This window comes from Lingula anatina, chromosome 1, assembly GCF_051362555.1.
Source record: "Lingula anatina isolate TDL-2025a chromosome 1, LinAna3.0, whole genome shotgun sequence".
Lineage (NCBI taxonomy): Eukaryota > Metazoa > Brachiopoda > Lingulata > Lingulida > Lingulidae > Lingula > Lingula anatina.
In genome coordinates, this window is record NC_141767.1 from 14,288,666 (window position 1) to 14,311,207 (window position 22,542).

The following is a 22,542-nucleotide window of genomic DNA, read 5'->3' on the forward strand; positions in this document are numbered from 1 at the left end:
GCTGAATACATCACTCAAGTTCCTTTAATAAATGTCATTAGACTTATAAGTTTTAAAATCACAAGGAGTCCATTGCCCTCTTCCTTGCATTAAAAAATAAATTTTGGGTGGGTAGCCAATGCTGTAAATACTCTTCATCAAAATAAACTGGATATAACTGTCTATGACTATACCACTGAATCGATAATCTATCAAGTAGAAGTGATTATCAAAATTCCAAGTTATTATCAACCCCAGTTATTAGCAATCAAGTCTACACCCTAGGTGGACCCTCCTCACCAGGCTCTGGACTGGACAGCACCCTGAGGACCCTCACTGGACCCTGCCTCAAGGACAACACTTCATGACTCTCTCCACTGGCCTGAATATCAGAGTATGTTCAAATACTGTTATGCTGATCTTAGACGTAAAAATTGCTTGATAGAATAAACCAAGGAAGACCAAAAAATCACAATGGAAAAAAGTCAGAAATTATAGTTTATTTGGTTTATAAATGAATAATTATTCCACAAACGATAGTCCTAGCAGATAACAAAATGTTAAAGCAGTTATTTCAACCCACAATGAGCTTCTTAATCACTTTTGGATACTGTAAAAGATGTGATAACTACAATGCTTACTGTGACAATCCAGACTTGTACCCCATTCACATAACCCAGCACCAGCAGTAGTGGTGGAGAGCTACCACTAGGTAGTGACACATCAGGATTAGCTGTGATATCTGAAACATTGCATGACTCATAAACATTGCTTTCAATGAATAGGGTGGACCCATACATCTAGGCTAACAGTTTTAAAATACTGACTCAAAAATGAAAGGAACCATTTTATAATTAAATGTTATTCCAATAGAATTCCTGTGAGGCCAAAATTGTCCCTGAATGTAAGCCAAGCTGAAGCTCTCAATTTGATGTTGATTTTAGTTTAAAGAAGCCGAAATATATTTTAAATAATGTCTTAGAAAGTGTTTTTGAAGGGGAAAACTTCAAAATCAAGTAGCTGATTCTTAAAAAATAAAATAAACTCTTACCGTTTACATCAGTTTGTTCAAACTTAACCCATTGAATTTTTTCTTTATCGTCAGATTTCTGTGTACCACTGTAGGCCTGTGAAAATTGTATTACTGTTTTATTTGGGATGTATGAGGGTAGATAAATATCACAATAGAGTACGTTTAAAATATCACTGGTTCCAGTGAAAATTATTGGCACAATATCTAACACAATAATGAAATTGAACCACCTATATCTACAGGCAACAACTAACACATCTCATCATACAGGCCATTTTACATTTATTCTGCCATTTCCACTTCTAGCAGACAACTTTAAGAAAATAAAAATCGAATGCAAATGGTTGTTTTCGTATTTTGTTTGTGTGTGTGTGTGGGGGGGGGGGGGGGGGGGGGAGAGGGAGAAAGATGTTACATTGGAAGAGAATATTGCAGGATGCCCCTGTATCAATGGTACTGTTCACTGTTTTCATCTCCTCATTAAATCTAAAGATGATAGCTCAAGTTAGAAAATAGGCAGTGTTGCAGAGAATTAATGGTTACTTTACCTGAGGTACAACGTCTTGAAAGAAATCAACAACACTCTCTAATACACTTTTATCACTGGAAAAAGAAAATTGAAGTGCATTTCAGATATCTTAGAGCATGGATTGGTTACTCTCAACCACTGTTATCCCCTATACAATAATATGGTTTTATATACTGAGGGGCTTCGGTACTGGTAAAATCTGAAACTCTAAAGCTAACGCCAGGCCTAATGACAACAATGACAATATGAAGACTCGTATTTTTTGGATTCTACATTTGCATACAATAAATCTTCACATCGACTGAATCAATTATTTGCAATACAGCATTGTACTAAAAGTTGCAATCAAGTATGTGCGTAGACTACGATAGCACAGAATCTCTTTGAAAAAAAATTTAGACGGCCACTTACTGGAGATACATTGACATTTACTATTAGTCATAACGTTATGAGCTATATAACGTTTGTTTACCATGCTGGTTGTGGTCGCACCGTTATCCCGCCACTCCTGGAAACTCTTCGTGGCGATTCTCCAGACATATCGCACTATGACCACACTATTATATAGTGCACTAGATCTAGGTAACGATATTATTCAAAATAAACCTCTCCTCGTCGTTTCAAAACAGCTGAGAGAAAAATGGCGACTGTGTGACGTCATTATTTTGGTTTGTCCGCGAAGCAAGAAGCAGCGGCGAGGTCAACATAAACTAAGCACAGTCGGCCAAGCACTGTTTGTGTTCCGCATTCCAGTCACATTATAAGTGTATTCCTGGGTTTTAAAAAGATACGAAGGAGAGACAAGAGTGACCTCGGACGCATAGTTAAGAGGGCATGATGGAAGATAAGCGATTGGAAGAAGACAGACACCGTAAGAAAAATTGGAAGAGATGGGGACCTTACTTGTCCGAGCGGCAATGGGGCACAGTGAGAGAGGATTATTCTGCTGATGGAGCTTGGTATATGCTTTAATAGCTTAATTTCAAACAGACATATTATTGTATTCACGATGATGTATACGCTAATTGCGTAAAGATGTTGTTTTTTTAAATTTTGGTATTCAGCCATTTTATTATAAAGAACAGAAAAGTTTAATTTTTAAATAAAATGATGTCCGTGGTTCCATTGCTTGTAATCTACAGTATACAGTATACTGTATGTACTAGTCCATCTGTATGCATTTAACTGCACATACGTCATGTACATGTAATTTAGTTTAGAGCTTTTATGTGTAGATCAAATAATATTTTAATGCAACAGCAAATGTATAACTCAGCCCAAATATGGAACATATTGCTCATATTTCCCTGCTCGCATATGACAATAAAAGTAATTCACTAATATAACTTGTTTAAAACTGGTATTTTAGCTGGGATTATTTACCTCACGACAATGCCCGGTCAGTAGCATATCGTTGGGGAGAAGATGGTCTACTGGGTATAACTGACCGCCAATGTCGCCTGTGTTTAAGTCTTGCCCTGTGGAATGGGAAGGACCCTATTCTGAAGGAACGCCTTTTTGGACTGACAGGACCAGAGGTTTGTTTTGATAATAATTTCAGTTTTAGTCTGTTATGTTGATATGAGTTCTAAGTTTATGAGAGTGAATCCTTAAACTACCAGCATATACTGTAGATACAGTTATTTATATTTTTGCTAAAGGTACGTGTAACATATATTGTCTGATTCTTGATTTATAGCGCTTTAGGACAGCTACAGAAGTTTATCTTCCTGTTTTATGTTACTAATTTTTTTAATATAGGTATTAGGGTTCATCCAATTCCTGTTTTTAATCATTATATGTTCACATTTCTTCCTCAAATAATTCTGCAAATGTAGTATCAGAACTACAGCTGTTGCATTACATTAGAATTTAGTAACAATAAATATCTTCAAACAAGACCAAAACTCATAGTTATGGCCTAATCATTTCAAGGTCAAACAAGATGCCTTCATCAGGGAATAAGGGAATTAACGGTATTTAAAATAGTAACCCCTAACATTATATACTAGTAGCTGCATTCTCTGATCAAGATGTCCTGTTAGACACTGAAATATTAGATTGGTGATAACTCTGAAACTATATAGCTGCTGTTTGAAGCAACTATTATTGTTACTCTTACTTGGAAATATTGCATGCAGGTACCTTTGATTTTCACTTTCACTTTCATTTCCATTTTGACAAGCCTTTAGCCACCATCACCATCACCTACCTACACTTCTTGCCCTAACTGTTTACTGTCAGCTACATATACGAGCTTTACCAGTGACTTGTTTTTTTCTTAACGGTGGGTAAGGTTGTATCTTATTCATTTTTTATTCATTTATCTTAGCAACTCACATTATATACTCGCTTATTGCTCTCATTGCTATGGGCATTTGCTCTTCTTTAATATTGGTATTTTTAAAACTTTTTGATGTGCATTTACCATTGGCATACCTTTTAACTCACTCTTGCATACTATCCGCTGAATTAACAATTAAGTTAAATGCCAGCCTTACATCCAATATCACTCTTGGTTGATGTAATATAAGATCCATGTAAACTGATTAAAATACAGCAAACCAATTGAATTAGGAAAAAATGGTTAAGTGTTAAAATTGACAAATGCAAATCTACTAGTACCTATTATTAACTCAAGAAGGTAAAGACTATAATTTTTTACAGGGTAACCATGGAGAAGATGTGAAAGAATGCTATTATTACTTAGATTCCACCCCTACTCACTCGTACATGAAAATGTTGTACAAATATCCTCAGTCTGAATATCCATATTCACTGCTGGTAGAGGAGAACAGAAAAAGAGGGCTGAGTGACCCAGAGTATGAGCTTGAAGACACAGGTAAGACAAAGTAAAGAACTTTAAGCCTACTGGCCATTCCAGCCACCAGGGTCTATAGGCAATCTGTTGTCCTAAAGAAAAAAAGGGCCCGAATTTAAATGGATAAAATTTATAGAAGTGACATTGGGACCAGCAGGTGAACCCATTTTACAAAAGCTTTCTAGCCTGCCTAAAATCTGAATGACGTTTGGAATGGGACCAGTTGCTGATTGTTAAAAGTGTGTGTTTTATTTAAAGTTGTGATCCACTTAGAAAATTATAAGCAATTTCAATGAGTACTCTGATGAAGATATGACACCACAGTCACATAATTAACCGTTGATGAAATGTTTGTGCAATATTTTTGACTTGGATTTATGTTAGCGTACAAGGGTAAGTAATGAAGTTTGGCATTTTTATTGTGGATGTAAAAGGGGATCCACAGATTACTAGTAACTGAATATCTTGGTTAAAGATAAAAGAGATGCTGTTTTATTTTAGAACATCACCAGGAAGTAATATTACAGTACCTCTACATCTTTTTCATTTACTTTATTGGCTATTATAGATATTCTCGGTGAAAATAATTACTGGTATACTAAGAGCATGCCTTTCCCTGCATATTTTGATGATTATTATAATCAATTAGAGTTCTCTCAAATCGAATTCCATTTTCAAGGCTCATGGCTTCATTTTAGTTTATCATGGTATCAATATATATGCCTATGATAATTTTGGTTATCATAGGTGTATTTGATGAGAACAGATACTGGGATGTGACTGCAGAATATGCTAAGCATACCCCCAATGATGTGCTGTGCAGGTACACAGTAGCCAACAGAGGGCCTGAGGAGGCCACACTGCATGTGATCCCAGTGCTGTGGTATAGAAACACATGGATTTGGGGATGCAAGCATGAGGTTTGTTTACACATGCTGTTGCAAAAATAGTATATATAGCTTAATTAATTAATTAATTAATTAATTAATTAATTAATTAATCAATTTATCAATTAACTAATTTTAAAAAATCCAAACTACACTGGCTTTATATTCTGGTTCATAATTCCTCTTTGGATATCCCACACTGCTTTTTAAAGTGCTGGAAAAACATGTTTGTTCACACAAAAACTTGTTGTTCTCAGTAAACAAGGTTTCATCATCAGTGTTGAAATGTTCTGTGGATAAAGATTTGCATCACTGGTCTTGAGTCACTTTTTAATTTTCTAGATTAAAAAAAAAACAAACTTTTGTTATCATATCAGAGACCTTGACAATTATATGTACTTGCAGCTAGATTTAACAATGTAAACTATCCATGCAGTAGCATATCTGTAATTTTTAACGTAACATGGTAAGAAGTAATTTAATTATAATTTCACTGATTCTACAGTATTTTGTATGTTATTTTTTCAGGGTTGCACAAAAAAGCCATCTATTAAGCAACATAAAGCAGGGGAACTTCATTGCTCCCATGAGACTTTAGGTAATATTTAGAAAATTCTGTTTAGTTTCTTTCACAATTAAGTCACATAATTTTATAAGTCAGTTGTCCTTAATATGTCAATATGTTTTAGCCTGTCCTTGTAACAACTAGTCTTAGTCTTGAAAGTGAAGTATGAATATTACAGACTTCGAATTATCATTCTTATTGCACACTGAACATAGCACTTCAAAAATGAGTAAACCTAACTTATCACCAAACAAAATATAAAAAATAATGAAAAAAATGTCTTATACTCTGTTTTTTATTTTAGGTCAAACAACTTTTATTGCTGATAAGGATCCTTCTGGAAAGCTCCCAGCAATTCTCTTCACTGAAAATGAGACCAACTACAGAAGACTTTACAATGTGGATAATTACACGCCATACACAAAAGATGCATTCCATAGATATATTGTTAATGGTGAGAGCAAATACTAACATGTTTTTATTTCATATTTCATTTTTCATTCTCTGTTCTAATTTTTAGTAAAATATTCAAAAATGTTTAAATGCCTGTGAAGGGGGGTTTGTCTCGGGGGTGGGGGGTGGGGGGGGGGATTGACTGGGGGGAATTGTCCTAGACATGTTTGTAAATAAAACATTATATTTTGTAGGTGAGAAAGATGCCATTAATCATAAATCTCGTGGGACCAAAGTAGGAATGCACTACATGGCCACAGTTAAACCAGGAGAACAGCAAACATTTCAAGTCCGTTTCTTCCTACAGTCTGAAAAACCTAACACCAACAGCTATTTTAGTAGTGAGAGTTTTGATAAGGTTTTTGCACAGAGGATGAAAGAAGCAGATGAGTTTTATGAAAAGGTAATTTGTAATATTTAGGTTGCAGTGTTAGATCCCTTTTAATAAATAAGATATTTCCCTAACTTTTACTTAGTGATGGTGATATGTTCAGTGTTCAGTTTGCACCTGCAGAAGACAGTAATGATTTGTCCCTCTTAATGTAGATTTTGTTTGACTTTCTGGAATGATGGAGACCTTTTGTATGGTGAAAAATTATCTTTCAAATACCTAACTTTGGAATCATCAGAAATATATTTCTGTATATCATCTGCGGTGCTTTTACTGTAAAGAATAGAACTAAAGGTAGCCTGGTTTGCAATTTTGTTGTAACCACTTTTAAGAATTCTTAATAAGAATGTTCTGATTTTAAGAATTTATGACTTAAAAAAATACAGTGTCTTTAAAATTCACAATTTTTCCCATTGAAAAGATGGAAACATTAAAGTGCCAGGAATTAATTCATTTGTTGAAAATGAATTCCTGGCACTTTTAGTAATGGTTTAACACTGAGAATTGGCTGTTTCGAACCCAAGCTGTTGAAATGATCCCTAAGAAGAAAATACATAAAAGTATATTTCTTATATGTAGGCCATTCCAAACAAGTGCCCTCAGCAAAGAGCTGTTGCCCGTCAGGCTTATGCTGGTTTATTATGGAGCAAACAATTCTACCATTACATCATCAAGGACTGGCTGAGTGGAGACCCAGAGATGCCTGCACCACCTAGAGAGCGTTTTGAAGGCAGAAACAAAGAGTGGGGTCACTTATTTAATAGGGATGTCATATCTATGCCTGATAAATGGGAATACCCATGGGTAAAGTTTACTTATGCACTTTTTAATTTTATTTTTGTCAGTGATTTCATATTGTTTAAAATTACACAAATAATTTCTTCAAAATCAGCAAATTTCAAAGCTAAACTGGTCAGCATATGCCCATTGCCTGCCTGTTTCATATATATATATTTTTTTTTTTTGGCTACCACTACCACTAAAAAAACACTCAGGTACACTTAAGCTGAAAACATCTGGAGCAATTTGTAAAAACATTTTGATATATTTTAGTATGCCAGCTGGGACCTTGCCTTCCACATGCTTCCATTTGCTGTCATTGACATTGACTTTGCCAAGGACCAGCTGTTACTGTTTCTCAGAGAATGGTACATGCACCCAAATGGACAGGTGAATTTTAGTCTCTTGTTGTTCTCTCTGCAACTAACAATATTGTTTTGTGTATGCATTATCAGTTGTAATATTAATTCCTCTTGCATGTACTAGTGTACGAACAGGTGTACTGTTGTATATGCAAGCTTGACCAACTACTGCATGATATTATGAACACTATACAAATGTTCCACATTTTGGCACAACCCACTGAGATTCCACACCACCATGTTGATGTGTATAATGTTTTGGCACAAATGGACAAAACTATAAAATCACATGGAAACAGTGGTAAAATGGTCTGGTTGGTACATATAGGTGCTCCTATTATTCCTGGCCTGTGCATGTATGTAGTAGGTTGCTTTGGATTTAGAGAGTAATGCTCCAACTGCTTGGGTATGTCACTCCATATCAGTGAGTGCTAACAATGTTTTTTTGCTTCCTGTGCCCTGCAGATCCCTGCCTATGAGTTTGCCTTTGGTGATGTTAACCCTCCTGTCCATGCCTGGGCAGTCAGGAAGGTGTACAAGGCAACTGGACCCAGGGGCAGCAGAGACCATAGGTTTCTAGCTCGTTGTTTCCAGAAGCTTATTCTGAATTTCACTTGGTGAGTCCAACTGCTCTTGTGTGATTACAAAAGTTTATAGCTTAAAAAGATTATTGGTTTATTATTTGTGTTTAGTGGCATTTGTATGTATTTTGTAAAAGCCATTTGTATATTGTTGCAAGAGAAGCTCTTGGTGTATCTTGCTGAGAAAATAAGCAAATTTGTTTATTTAATACTTTGCTTCTTCTGTGTTTTGTGCTTTTCATTTGAAAATGACTAAATGCATGTAACGAAAAATTTTAAGAACTATACCAGTGTCCATTTAGACTGAAATAACATTTTTATTACTTATGGTTGAAGCACCAAATGATTAGGTGAGTACCGTATATATTTTTACGATTGCACCTACTTCGAGGTACATGCAATGTAGTGTATTTAATATCTAGTGATTGAATTTTTCTTATATTCAGGTGGGTCAATAGAAAAGACCCGGAAGGAAAGAACCTATTCTCTGGTGGATTCCTGGGTCTGGACAACATTGGAGTATTTGACCGCTCCAAGCCATTGCCCCATGGGGGACACCTAGAACAGGTGATAATGCTTTCCTGACCTTACTCTAAGATAACATTTATTTTAGTGAAATATTTGGATAACTTAACTTAAGTATCTGTATAACAGTTTGTTCACTACATCCATTTACTATTTAGAATTAATTTATTGTATTTCTCAAGGCTGATGGCACAGCATGGATGGCTTTCTTCTGTGTGATCATGTTAGATATAGCTCTGGAGCTGGCAGAAGTGGACCCAGTCTATGAAGATATGGCCAGCAAGTTCTTTGAGCACTTTGTGGCCATCATGGATGCAATGAACAAGTTGTCTGGTGGAAAAGGTAAGGACAAATGATACGTATAAATATATATCTTGTGCCAGGGATTGATTTTTGATAGGTTTGAGGAATAAAAAGGTTTTAGGACCTAATTAAGAAATATTGCTTCCTTGGAAGATAAGTGTATCATTTCAATGGTGCTTGTGGTGCTTAAAAAAATTCACGAGAGAATTATTTTAAAGGTTCACCATATTGAAACTAAATTAATTTCAATTTTTTTTTACATCTTTTAGGTTTGTGGGATGAGGATGATGGTTTTTACTATGACCAAATCAAATTTGGTAGTAAAACTGAAATATTAAAATTGCGCTCCATGGTGGGTTTGGTTCCACTTTTCTCTTGCCTTGTGCTGGAAGAATCTAGAATCAAGAAGTTGACTGGATTTTACAAGAGGACAAAATGGTTTCTGGAAAATAGGAAAGACCTTGCTGACCAGGTGTTTATTGCTAAATCATGATTTTCTAGTATTTTTTAAACCACATTGATTGACTATTGAATAAATTTGAATATGATTCCACTCAAAAATTCAAATTGTTTCTCTCAGATAAAAACATCTTTAATTTGTATTTTGGATTCAATATTTCATGGGAATAAGTGTTTGTTATTTTTCAGCTTAAAAAAAGACCTTTTGATTGAGAAATTGACTAAAGCACACTAACTTGTCACAAACCAATTGTTATGTTTGAAGTACTTTTAAGTTAAAACAATGACTGTAGTTTAGTTTATAAGGTTGATGAAAAATTATATTGTCACTCTTTACCTTTAAGTGATGAATAAAGGAAGATGTCATTTCTGTTATAACAGATTTCCTTAATGACCACAGAGACAGGCAACAAAGAGAATCTCCTGCTTGCCATCCCAACAAAGGAGCAGCTGGTGAGAGTGTTGGAATATCTGTTAGATGAGAAGGAATTCCTGTCTCCATATGGTATTAGGTCTCTGTCCAAGGTAAAATGACCACTGTGATGGCTTCAGTGTTTTGGGCTTTTTGAAAGCTGATGTCTTACTTGATATTATACCCCTTTCTCTGGATAGACAGAAATTGTGTTGCTTTTGTAGTTATCAATTCAACATGTTTGTCCAAAACTGAAATATATAGTTAAAATCTTATTTGTGAATTTATTTGAACATGTAAAGTATTTAAGAAATTTGAGCCTTGTTGCATTTTTAATCAGTTTTAAATATTTGGATGTCATAGAATTTATGATGCATAGTTATGGTGTATAATATGTTCATTTCAGATTTATGAAAAATATCCATTTGTGATGTACTTTGATCTTGATGAGAAGAGAGTTGAGTACGCACCAGGAGAGTCCACAACTGTGCTGTTTGGTGGCAATAGCAACTGGAGAGGACCCATTTGGTTGTGCAGTGAGTATTGTAGTCATATAAATCATTTCAACCCTACACACACACATACTAGTACAAACACACATACACACGCATGCACAGAGAGAAAGAGAGAGAGAGAGAGAGAGAGAGAGAGAGAGAGAGAGAGGGAGAGAGCGTAAAGTTGGGAGGTATGTTGTCTTAATGCCTTTGTAAAATTAAATTGGGTGTGCACACCCATGTGTGTGTGTGCATGCATGTGTGCATGCATGATTGGTGGTTATTTTTGTAACTGGAGATAGTTTTGATGAAAGGCTCTCTTGTTAATGATTATTTACTTTTGTGCAGATTCTTTCTGTGTATAAAATATATTTCTCTTTTTTCCAGTGAACTATTTAATTGTTGAGGTTCTAAAAAGATATGACTTCTTCTATGGTGACTCACTGAAGGTAGACTTTCCTACAGGCTCAGGAAACAGCATGAGGCTGAATTCTGTGGCAGACAAGTTGTCAGAAAGATTGACCAGAATATTTCTCCCAGATGAAGATGGCAGACGACCCTGCCATGGTCAGTATAGATTTACAGAAAAATTCATCATTTAAGAAAAGAAGGAACACCTTTTACTTAATATTTTTAATCAAAATAGTTGAAAGTGTTTAAGTTATCAAATTATAAGAAAAAAAGAAAACATCTTATATATCTGATCATTCTTTGTGTAGGAAATGCTTCAAAATATGCACAAGATCCCCACTGGAAAGATTTGGTGTTATTCTATGAATATTTCCATGCAGAAGATGGAAGAGGCTGTGGGGCCAGGTAGGTTCTTTAAGCCAGGATTATTTTTTTCTTCAAATTTCACTCAATATTTATATTCTTTATTGTCATATAATAATGTTTATTTACTTCATAAAATATCACATTGAATATTTAAGTGCTTCATCATCCGTATGCCAATGTGAACATCTATGTTTAATGAGCTTTAAAGTGGAAAACAATATTTACTTGTACTGCTTTTGCAGTTCATTGCTTTGACTTAATATTGTTCTTGGAAGCTAATAATAATAAAAATAATGATAATAATAATAATAATATTATACATTTTGTTTCAGTCATCAAACTGGCTGGACTGCATTGGTTGTGGACTTCTTAAGAGCTTGCATTCCAGAGAAATAGCAGTACAGCCTTATGTAGGAAAATACCAAACTGTACACTGTGTAAGGTGCAAAGGAGCATTGAAAAATTAGTAAAACTTAAATAGAGTAAAATGTTTTGTGTGCAATACATGATCTGAACAGCGTCCACATTTTTGCATTCTGCATATAGTGCCAGTACTAGACAATTAACCCAGAATTCTCAATGCATTGTTACAAATTTACAGTTGTAAGGTGTAGAAGGTGAGTAATGTTTCTTATTCAAGGCAAGATACTCATTTTTATGTAGTTAAAGCAGAAATTAGAGTTAACCTCATGTATGTTTCTTATAGGGTATTTTCATCAGATGAAAGCAATACTCTTGTATTCAAGCAGAATTTTAAAACAAGGCAGCAAAGCTTTCAGACAAAAAATCAAAAAATAAAGTTGCACGGAATAAGTTATTTTGTTAACTTTGGTGCAATAATACATTGTGCTTAATAGCAAATTAATGCAAATTTTAATTATGCACAACAGATAACATGGATGTTAGGAATATGTAACTAGCATAAGGCTTTAGACCCATGAGAGTTCAAATCCACGCACTCTGAAGTGAGTGGGTTTACACCATTTTTATGTACAGACACAGTACAAATCAGCATGATCGGGCCATTATTGTAGAAGTTATGCTGTTTTTTCACTTTTCAGCATATTTTTCACATTTCCTCAGATTCAATTCTTAGGCATGTTAACAGTCTCATTATTAAACTAATAAGATACGTAAAAGTTTTTGTTTGACATTTCCTGCATCTTTACAACATTGTTAGTTGATTTTGTAAAAATGATGGTAAACTTGTTATTGTGTATTGTGTAATAAAGTTTCAAAAATGGAAATAAACTCGTATCATTGCAGTTTGTCAGATTCAATCATTCACTATGTTCAGAATCTCAGAATGGAAGAAATTGGACATTTATCACTGCTCTATTGATATTTTTCCCATCTCATCAATTTTCTTAGTTGATCATATAAAAATGGCAGTAAACTGTTAATTTTGTTTTATGTTAAAAAATGTTGAAAATGGAAAAAAAAACATTTCAGAATAGTGCTGTCTTGTTTACATTTTGGCATTTTCAAGTTGTGCCTGAAGACCTTTGCTAGTCACATTTTCTGAATATCCATGATACTAATATTTTATTATTAAAAATTGATGGTCATTATGCTGTTAAACATTATGTAATATTGCATCAAAATTTGAAAAAAACCTATTTTGGGCACTGCTCCCATGATGACCATTTAAGAAAAACCATGTCAGTTACTGTTCTCAAACTTACAGGAAAGAAACATGGGACTAAAATATAGCTTCAGTAGGCAATGCAATCCGCCAGTTAAACAGTTTTTTTGTGAAATTTTAATTTTTCACATATTGACATTTTCAAGGTGTGACTTTGAAGTTCCACAGGCTTGAAGACCCATGCTTGTCACATTTTCTGAAAATCCATGATACGTATATTTTATTATTAAAAATTGATTGTCATTATGCTGGTAACCATTATGTAATATTGCATCAGAATAGAAGAAAACACAATTTTGGGTGCTGCTGCCATGATGACCATTATGGGAAAACCATGTTACTTATGATTGCCAAACTTTCAAAAAAGAAATACAGGACTAAAATGCAGCCTGAGTTGGAAAAGCAGTCTAATTGACTTCTTTTTCTGGAAGTTTTACATTTTCAAAGGGTGAACTTGAACTCCCATGGGCCTGAAGCTTTATGTTTGTTACACATTTTACTTACATTGGTATTACCTGTTGAGCATAATTAGAATTTGATGTTGAATTTAACATAATGTACTTTTGCATCAGAATTGACAGTAGCCTATTTTGTTATTTCCTGCTTTTTGTCTGTACATTTGACAGCTTTGCTGCCTTGTTAGATAAGACTTCATGAACCTGAGCAGATTATTCCTTTTATTCTTTCAAGACAAGTGCATTTTAGAAATTAAATGTTACTTTATTCCATACTTTATTAATTTTATTATTTAATTTTCCATGCTCATGTGCATGCTGGGTTAATTATTTTAGAATTAGTTGGATTAAGACAGCAATTTTTAATATGATGTTGTGAAATAAAGTTGTAGGTGGGCCTAAATCAGCCAATCTGTACAAAAAAATATCTGGTGAATAATAGAAAATAGGATATCTCATGTTGTACTGCAATGAAATAAATCCAATAATATGGCAATCTCAAAACTATAATGTTATTGGTCAGAATAATTTTACATTTTTTAGTATTAATATTCATATTATACAAAATTATAATGCAGATTTCTTTAAGTAGTCACGGATAAAAGTTAATAAATATTCTGGTCTATTAATGTTTTCATGAATTTTATTAGATGTTTAAAATTTCAAATTCCGTTTCATCAGTTATGTAATTGTACCACCAGCGTTAGCGCTGGCGGTACACATGGTTTCGGTCCCGTCCGGATCGTTCCGCCGGCTCCGTTGGCTCCGCCGGCTCCGCCGGACGGCTACCGTTACCTCTTCTCCTCCTAGACGGTAAGGGCCCCCGTACCCATCTCATGGATTTAGGTCACCTATAATCTCAACTCGTTCCACGTAAAATTTGGGCTTTGTCGGTATTGGGGTCTGGGTGTGGCACTCATTGCAATGCACCCTTGTCTAAAAATGGCAAAATTAAATGCTAATTATCTACCCTACGGAAGGAGTTATGGGAAAAATTTCTATAGACGGCTTTCCAAAAGTCATATGTGTAGATTTCAAATATGTCCTTGGATTTGACCTTTGACCTCTACTTCAAGGTCAAATGGGCCAAAATTTTCAAAAAAATGAAATTTTTTACGAAAAAAAATTTTTTTGCCCTGTTATTCAGACACCACACAGACTTAACCAATAATATTATTGGAAAGTGTTACCCTTCAGGTCATCTTTCATCTCCATGAATTTGGGGTCAATCGGTGCATTTTCACGGGAGTAGCGGCCATAAGATACCGAAACTGAAAACTGTCTCTAATTCGGGAACCGTTAATGCTAGAGACCCATTCTTTTTTGCATTTTGTAGAGCATGTAAAGCCCAACACTGAAGGTGGTCTCGGTCTTTTTGTATTCCATACGGTTTTCGAGTTACGCTGTATCAAAAAGTACATATTGGTGGTAAAAGCAAAATGTGCAGTACGGTAATGGATAATAAATTTTGAACTCTGGAAAAATAAAACATAAGGCTTCTCAAAGCAGACAACTTGTGTTCAAAAATGACATTATTTCATCAAATTTGAACTTCTGAAACTTCAGAGCACCTCCTATTTCAAGAATTTTGACCAAAATGACATTTTCTTTATTTTAATTAATTTTTTCTGTACGAAATTTAAGGCACATTATGGTAACTCCAAAATTATAACATCTAGTCCCTTATATCTCCAAAACTGGCAGAGATAGGTCCATAGTTACTATTGAACTTGAATAGGAAGTCATATACTGGCAATCTAAATGTGACCTTGAAATTGACCTTTGACCTACTTTTCACCATGAACTGAACTTTGCAAATTTTTCTTCCCTTTTATCTCCAAAACTGGCAGAGATAGGTCCATAGTTACTATTGAACTTGAATAGGAAGTCATATACTGGCAATCTATATGTGACCTTAAAATTGACCTTTGACCTACTTTACACCATGAACTGAATTTTGCAAATTTTGCTTTCCTTTTATCTCCAAAACTGGCAGAGATAGGTCCGTAGTTACTATTGAACTTGAATAGGAAGTCATATACTGGCAATCTATATGTGACATTAAAATTGACCTTTGACCTACTTTTCACCATAAACTGAACTTTGCAAAATTTGCTTCCTTTTTATCTCCAAAACTGGCAGAGATAGGTCCATAGTTACTATTGAACTTGAATAGGAAGTCATATACTGGCAATCTATATGTGACCTTAAAATTGACCTTTGACCTACTTTACACCATGAACTGAATTTTGCAAATTTTGCTTTCCTTTTATCTCCAAAACTGGCAGAGATAGGTCCGTAGTTACTATTGAACTTGAATAGGAAGTCATATACTGGCAATCTATATGTGACATTAAAATTGACCTTTGACCTACTTTTCACCATAAACTGAACTTTGCAAAATTTGCTTCCTTTTTATCTCCAAAACTGGCAGAGATAGGTCCATAGTTACTATTGAACTTGAAAAGGAAGTCATATACTGGCAACCTAAATGTGACCTTAAAATTGACCTTTGACCTACTTTACACCATGAACTGAATTTTGCAAATTTTGCTTCCCTTTTATCTCCAAAAGTGGCTGAGATAGGTCCATAGTTACTATTGAACTTGAAAAGGAAGTCATATACTGGCAATCTAAATGTGACCTTAAAATTGACCTTTGACCTACTTTACACCATGAACTGAATTTTGCAAATTTTGCTTCCCTTTTATCTCCAAAACTGGCTGAGATAGGTCCATAGTTACTATTGAACTTGAAAAGGAAGTCATATACTGGCAATCTAAATGTGACCTTAAAATTGACCTTTGACCTACTTTACACCATGAACTGAATTTTGCAAATTTTGCTTTCCTTTTATCTCCAAAACTGGCTGAGATAGGTCCGTAGTTACTATTGAACTTGAATAGGAAGTCATATACTGGCATTATAAATGTGACATTAAAATTGACCTTTGTCCTACTTTTCACCATAAACTGAACTTTGCAAATTTTGCTTCCCTTTTATCTCCAAAACTGGCAGAGATAGGTCCATAGTTACTATTGAACTTGAATAGAAAGTCATATACTGGCAATCTAAATGTGACCTTGAAATTGACCTTTGACCTACTTTTCACCATGAACTGAATTTTGCAAATTTTGCTTCCCTTTTATCTCCAAAACTGGATTCAAGTCATATACTGGCAATTTACTGTGACCTTGAAATTGACCCTTGACCTACCTTACGAAGAATTCAAATTTGATTGTACCATATATATTTTTTGCAATAGTTTAAAAATTCTTGTTGATTGCATTTTTACAGCTTGTCAAGCACAAAACTGGTGGCTGTGTCCCTTATTTTGTGTATGTGGGGGTCTATAAGAATGCGCTTGCTCCAGCTGGTGGTACAATATTTGGAGGCGGTATCGCCTCTCTGATCCTCTAGTATTGTAGCATATTCACATTCAAGTTAGTGTAGCTTTCCATTCCTTGTGCTAGGAAGTTCCTTTTTTTCCAAAAATTACCATTTGTCTTTGTAGATCTTGACATGCAATTGTTTATGTGCATATATGGTGTAGAATTTGAATAAAATGATCTTCATTGTCTTGAGGAAATAGTGTATTTGCAATTTTTTTTTTTTTTTTTTTTGAAAAGGCTAACAAATAGTATTTCGATTTTTTTATATGCTGACATTGTGTTAAGTATCACTGCCTGTCCACATCTACACTGTCCATGTAATCTTTTTCTTCCAATTTTTGTCTGTACATGCGCTAGTTTGAAGGATGTATGTAAAGTAAACATATAAATAGTATGATAATATATAAAAAATATGGATGGAAAATTCATAAAACTTTATTTCCATTTTGGTATATATAAAGGACCTTTCAAAGGACCAATAATTTTGTACATCTGTACAAATAAAATGTCCAACAAATAATTCTATACAAAATGGCGTGTATTCCAAAGTATCAACATTATACATGCTCAGTTGGCAAAGCTTACCAAAACAAACCATCTGAATTACAAGAAACTTCTCGAGTATTTCCTGTACAAGCTCAGATCAGTTTGCTATACACCAATAGGAATAATATATTACACAATCTTGGCTGCGTAGCTGCTATGCTTATGAAACCTGCCACAGTAATGAACACGAGTGTGCAATGAATGTTGTCAATTTTTTAAAAAAAATCCAACATGCCTTTGTCAGCATTCTATTCTGAATTGAGTCTTGATATATATCAATTTGTCCAATGTCATTCTTAATTCAATGAAATCTCTTATATCTACACATGAGACAACACAAAACTAAATCACAATTTACATTCCAACAAAATCTGGGATTTCGAAACATTTCCAAAAATAATACCATTGCATCTTTTTAGAACACAAACATTGTGTTGTGATTTCCACACTGTCCCGGCAGCAGCACAAAGATTTTATCCATTTTACTGATACTAAGACACAACTTATTTCAATATACTGGAATTCTAATACGACAGCTGGTAAGGAGCAGTGAAAAAGTATCTGACATTCATATCACATACAACAAACAATGCTTTACTATCTGCAATGGCCGGAAGATATGCTTGCATTGCACTGCGACTAGGACTGATACAGTTTCAACAAAAGAGACCATTTCTTAGATCTTCTACTTGGAATTTTGGCCCTTTACCCTGAACTGTACTGAATCATGCAATTATTCCTGCTGCCAATGTATCTATAGACTTCCTGCAGATCTTTTTATTAATTCAGTGTTTTTTTTCTTTGTTTATTCAATCCTACAAAAGGGTATCAGCTGACCTACTGTTCACTGACATAAAACCTGAAACAAAATAAGACATAGCTTTTAATCAACATAGCATCACATATACACAATAGTGGGTGCACAGCTTCCAAAAATGAACCAAGTCAAAAATCATTTTTTCAATCTCTATAATTACTTGTTTTATATTCACTTTTCATTTTATAAGCATTTAATCGAACACATTTTGTTGCTTATCAAAAATTTACAAGCCAGCATAAACCTAGATCATTATTTCACTTTCTAAAGGCAAAACATCTGTACCTGTTATTCAATACACTAAGTTTTCCTCTGTTTTACTAATGTGATGTTTCGTCACTGGCTGTGTAATCATCTGGTTTGGCCTCCCTTGGTTTGCCAGAGCCAAATATGCTTGAATTTCTAGAAGGTTCTGATTGGGCAACAGGGTCTTTCTTGGTTCTCGGGAGCAGTTTTAACTTTGGCCTGGCAGCTGCACTTTCTAGAGATGTGATTGAAAATGTGTTAAATTCAACATTTTATTTGTACTTACATAAGCTATTTGTAAGATAGTTCAAATTTTGCTCAGACAATGAAAACCAAACCTAAAATTTCCTACTATCAAAGAAAAAAAAATCCAATGAAAAGCAAAAAACAATCTCTAAAGTTGAAGTAAGGGCTAGATTTATAGCTTGATACCCTCATATTTTAACCCTGCTTCATCCTCTATAGGCGAAATTCTTACTAAGGAATCAACAGGCACCATTTATTATGGTCTTTGGTATAACCAAAATGGTAAACAAAACCAGGGATCAACAGAGACAAGCACTTTGAAATAACTGAATTGCTTAACACCAAAAGTGGCAACCTAATAGGCTAGATCACTTCATGTGACTGCTTTATATGGGAAGTAGTATACAAAGGTCTTTTTATGAAAGATATTTTTAGAGTCCTATTGCTGCCTATACCTGGAGATGGCTCCCTCAGCTCTGCTGCTCCTCCACTTCCATCACTATCTCTTCTTGGCCTACGACCACCTCCAAATCCTCCTCCTCTGTGTTCATGTCTGTCTCTGTCATCATTTCTGTAACCACCCCTACCACCATACCCTCTATCATGATCCCTGTATCCATCTCTATCGCCACGGTAACCCCCTCTTCCCCTAGGCCTGTCTTCCCAGTTACCACCACCGCCACCATAGCCGCCGTCCCTGTGGTCATCTCTGTAGCCACCGCCCCCACCGCCACCTCCTCGTCCTCTTCCACCGCGTCCACCACGCCCTGCAATTATATTACAAGTTTCGTATCAAAAATTTATAGAATTAAATGTTACATTAACTAATGAGAGTGCTGTTTATGATGGCTAAAAGTGAAAACCTGTATGTGTATAAAATGTTAATGTGTGCAAATACACACATGATTATAGTGCTATAAGCTTAATGTAAGTCAAAATCACCGACTGGTAGATGGCAAACAAAATTTTTCTTTCTTTGTCAGGCAAGACAAGAGCTTGTATGCTTACCATAGCCACCTTCTTTTTTCCCTTCAGCCACATCTACACGGATTTTCTTATCTTCAAAAATCTGCAAGGGAAGTAATTTACTCAGAGAGGATATTTTCAAAGATCTGCTAGCATTTTTATCATACATCTAATTTTGAAAATCAGATTTAGAGAAAAAATATATAAAAAGTTGTTTTTGACTTTGAATATGTCACAAACACACCAAAAATATATAAAGCTTTGGAAATAATCTTAATAAAGATTGAAGCATATTATTGATTTTTCCCCTGACAATCATAGACCTATAATTCAAATATTAGTATGCAATGACAATTTCAACAAATAATTAGACATACTTACTGCACCATCATAAGCTAAAGCTTCTTTTAATGATTCTAAATCAACAAATTCTACATAAGCAAAACCTGAAAAACAAATAAACATTTATAATTCATTGTCAAAGAAAATGACCTATCAGATTTAGCTTTGAGTTTTTCATGACTATTAATAGTATTAATTACTATTATTACACCAAAATACTTAACAAATGTGAAGTACAGTATTTGTTCAGCTACTTCTTATAGATATAAACATTTGTGCAATTGAATCAAGAGATTCACCAACATTTCAAAACATGTAGAAAAGTAAAGCACAACTGAACAGAATAAACATCAAATACTTTAAAACATTTAAACAAACATATGATACTTTCACTCATAATTATTATACTTTCATTCATACAATAAGTAAATAAAAACACAATTTGCCACTCATGGTAAACAGCAACTAGAACCTCGATTTTACCTACCCTTGAATCTGTCTGTATCTCTATCTCTTACTAATCGGACACTTTTAACCTAAAACAAAAAAATTTATGAGCATGATCAGTATTCTATAGAAAGAACATACCAAAGGTTTACTGCAGTAAAAATTCACATTTTTATTTTAAAAAAATCAAAATAAGAAAGATCAGTATTGGTCTTTTTACATAAAAATTCTTGGAACTCTGAAAAAAACATTCTATTAGACTCAGAATAAGAAAATACTAACATTCTTTGGGAGGGGGGGGGGGGTTGCCTCCACTTACTTGTAAATCTTTGAAAATTACTTCCAAGTCTCCCTGCACCAGCATGTTTGGTAGGTTTCCTACGTAGGCTGTGAAGGGGGCCTCCGTGGGGAGTGGCTTGGGTCCTCGGCTTCTCCCTCCACCACCATATCCACCTCTGCCTCCTCGATCATAGCCACCCCGACCACCGCCTCCGTAGCCACCGCCTCCTCCACCATAACCTCTGTCATAGCCACCCCCATAACCCCTAAAATTGAAAAAAAAAGAAAAAAATTGATCAATTAAAATTTCAATTTTATAATTAAATTATCATAATTTAAACTCAAAGTATTGCCTGGGTTATGTGTTTTCAATAGCTACATATTAATTTTGCTGCAAGTGGCTGTAAATTTTCAGGCAAGTCATTGAAAAGTTAGCAAAAACAATTTAATTTTAGATCATATTTTTAAGGACTGCAAATTATTTGGCAGAGGTGGACATCAATTTTTCCGAAGACAAGAAAAACTGGCAGCAGTAAACACTATAAACCTGATCTTAAAAGTAGCCTAGGTTGGTCATCTCTTAAATAGCCTAAGTCACTTCATGCAGTTTGATTTTTCAAACTTGACAAAGCATCGAACAATTTTCTGTAACTGCACTGAGAAAGTGTTTGCATTTTCTAATTGTTATGAAGAAATGAATGGTTGTTAACAGACATAAGCCTGGGTTAACAAGAATCTGTAGGTCTAGAGTTATCCATCAGAATTTCATTAAAAATCTCAAAATTCTGTGATTCCTCAGAAAAAGCTTGTCTGTGTGAAAACAGTCATACCTAACGCTCACTTAAATAATCAACCTTTAGCACTCCAATTTATAATTTATAGTCACTGTTGAGCTATAATCTAAACTGTATAGCTGCAAGAATCATGGTTCACTATTATTTTGAAATCTGTTCAGTTTTCACTTTTGGTTTACATATGAATCTTTCACAATACTGACCAGTCTAATGCTATCTTTATCTCCATTCCACTAGAGGTTTAAAACAAGTGGTTAAACAAGCTTTCTTCATGTATTTAACTTGACACTTTAAGTTGAACTTGAAATGGATCTTAGCCAATCTACAATGTTTTCATACCCAAAAATCTTTAGCATACTATTCAGCAGTGTGTAACATGTTAAGGAAAGAAATATGACAAAGACATCCAAGACTCTCACTTTTCCAAGATTTTCACTCCATATCCGCTTGAATTGCACCTGTGAGACTAGTACAACACAACAGTGAATGTAAAAATAGATTATTTCGCTCATATATCATATAGTAAATAGAACTGTAACCTAGAAGTGCAAGTCAATGAGGTAGTCACTGGCGATCGAATAGTTAAGGCATTCATTTTAAGTTATAATTGAAAGATTTTTGTCAACATATTGGAACATTTAAAGGGCTGCACAAGCCATCCTGTCATTATCACGGCATATTATCTGAGATCTTTGATGACCTCGGTCCCAGGACGAGCCACGAACCTGTGGGATACGAGATGCAAAAAACAGCACGCACAGATTCTGTGCTTAATATCGACACAAATATCAACCAAAAGGCCTAAGTAACTGCTGATAAAACAGGGGTATATAATGCTTTTATCACATAACATGTGATCGTTTATAACTTTCACGCACCCGCCGTAACCGCCATCTCGTCCTTCACCGTAATCTCCTACATTTTGGTCATAATCCGCCATGGTTTTCAAGAGGAAGTTCAAACTTCGCATGCGCGAATTTTAAGATGACCTTTATTGCAAGTAAAGTGATCAAAAA

At 34.6% G+C, this 22,542-nt stretch overlaps 3 protein-coding genes across 7 annotated transcripts in view; 1 reads left to right on the top strand and 2 right to left on the bottom strand.

Annotated features, from left to right (window-relative positions):
* Positions 1-2,218, bottom strand: part of LOC106150952 (BCAS3 microtubule associated cell migration factor-like) — a 48,128-nt gene extending 45,910 nt beyond the window's left edge. Inside the window, exons 1-5 of one of the 2 annotated variants that reach the window (XM_013523987.2) lie at positions 2,014-2,218; positions 1,561-1,615; positions 1,031-1,106; positions 621-721; positions 280-361 (exon numbers count right to left, since the gene is read on the bottom strand). In XM_013523987.2, the coding sequence (XP_013379441.2) occupies positions 280-361; positions 621-721; positions 1,031-1,106; positions 1,561-1,615; positions 2,014-2,081 (382 nt within the window). In that variant the 5' untranslated portion in view covers positions 2,082-2,218. Of the gene's footprint in view, positions 1-279; positions 362-620; positions 722-1,030; positions 1,107-1,560; positions 1,616-1,952; positions 1,985-2,013 lie in introns of those variants that run through there. The other variant, XM_087000353.1, reaches the window with a different exon arrangement.
* Positions 2,219-2,221: 3 nt separating this feature from the next.
* LOC106150953 (uncharacterized) lies at positions 2,222-17,045 on the top strand. 2 transcript variants are annotated; one of them, XR_015331849.1, is made up of 19 exons: positions 2,222-2,500; positions 2,911-3,079; positions 4,209-4,383; positions 5,110-5,282; positions 5,778-5,847; positions 6,119-6,268; positions 6,462-6,670; positions 7,238-7,462; positions 7,712-7,828; positions 8,266-8,417; positions 8,828-8,948; positions 9,089-9,248; positions 9,479-9,681; positions 10,050-10,193; positions 10,487-10,616; positions 10,962-11,141; positions 11,294-11,390; positions 11,684-12,341; positions 13,640-17,045. XR_015331849.1 is itself a non-coding variant. In XM_013523988.2 (18 exons), exons 1-18 carry the CDS (start codon positions 2,376-2,378, stop codon positions 11,745-11,747), a joined length of 2,664 nt encoding a protein of 887 aa, XP_013379442.2. In that variant the 5' UTR covers positions 2,222-2,375; the 3' UTR covers positions 11,748-17,045. The 2 variants fall into 2 exon arrangements, 1 of the variants encoding a protein (XP_013379442.2); XM_013523988.2 differs by having other exon boundaries at positions 11,684-17,045.
* A 217-nt stretch (positions 17,046-17,262) lies between these two features.
* On the bottom strand, positions 17,263-22,521 carry LOC106150962 (eukaryotic translation initiation factor 4H). Of its 3 annotated transcripts, none has more exons than XM_013524004.2 (8): positions 22,405-22,521; positions 20,773-20,998; positions 20,494-20,542; positions 20,046-20,110; positions 19,707-19,767; positions 19,154-19,465; positions 18,492-18,687; positions 17,263-18,248 (listed from the first exon to the last, which is right to left on the bottom strand). In XM_013524004.2, the coding sequence occupies exons 1-7, from the start codon at positions 22,494-22,496 to the stop codon at positions 18,527-18,529; spliced, it is 966 nt and encodes a 321-aa protein (XP_013379458.2). In that variant the 5' UTR covers positions 22,497-22,521; the 3' UTR covers positions 17,263-18,248; positions 18,492-18,526. The 3 variants fall into 3 exon arrangements, with proteins under 3 accessions (XP_013379458.2, XP_013379456.1, XP_013379460.1); XM_013524002.2 differs by lacking the exon at positions 22,405-22,521 and adding an exon at positions 21,866-21,897; XM_013524006.2 differs by lacking the exon at positions 22,405-22,521 and adding an exon at positions 21,730-21,770.
* Positions 22,522-22,542: the final 21 nt, after the last annotated feature.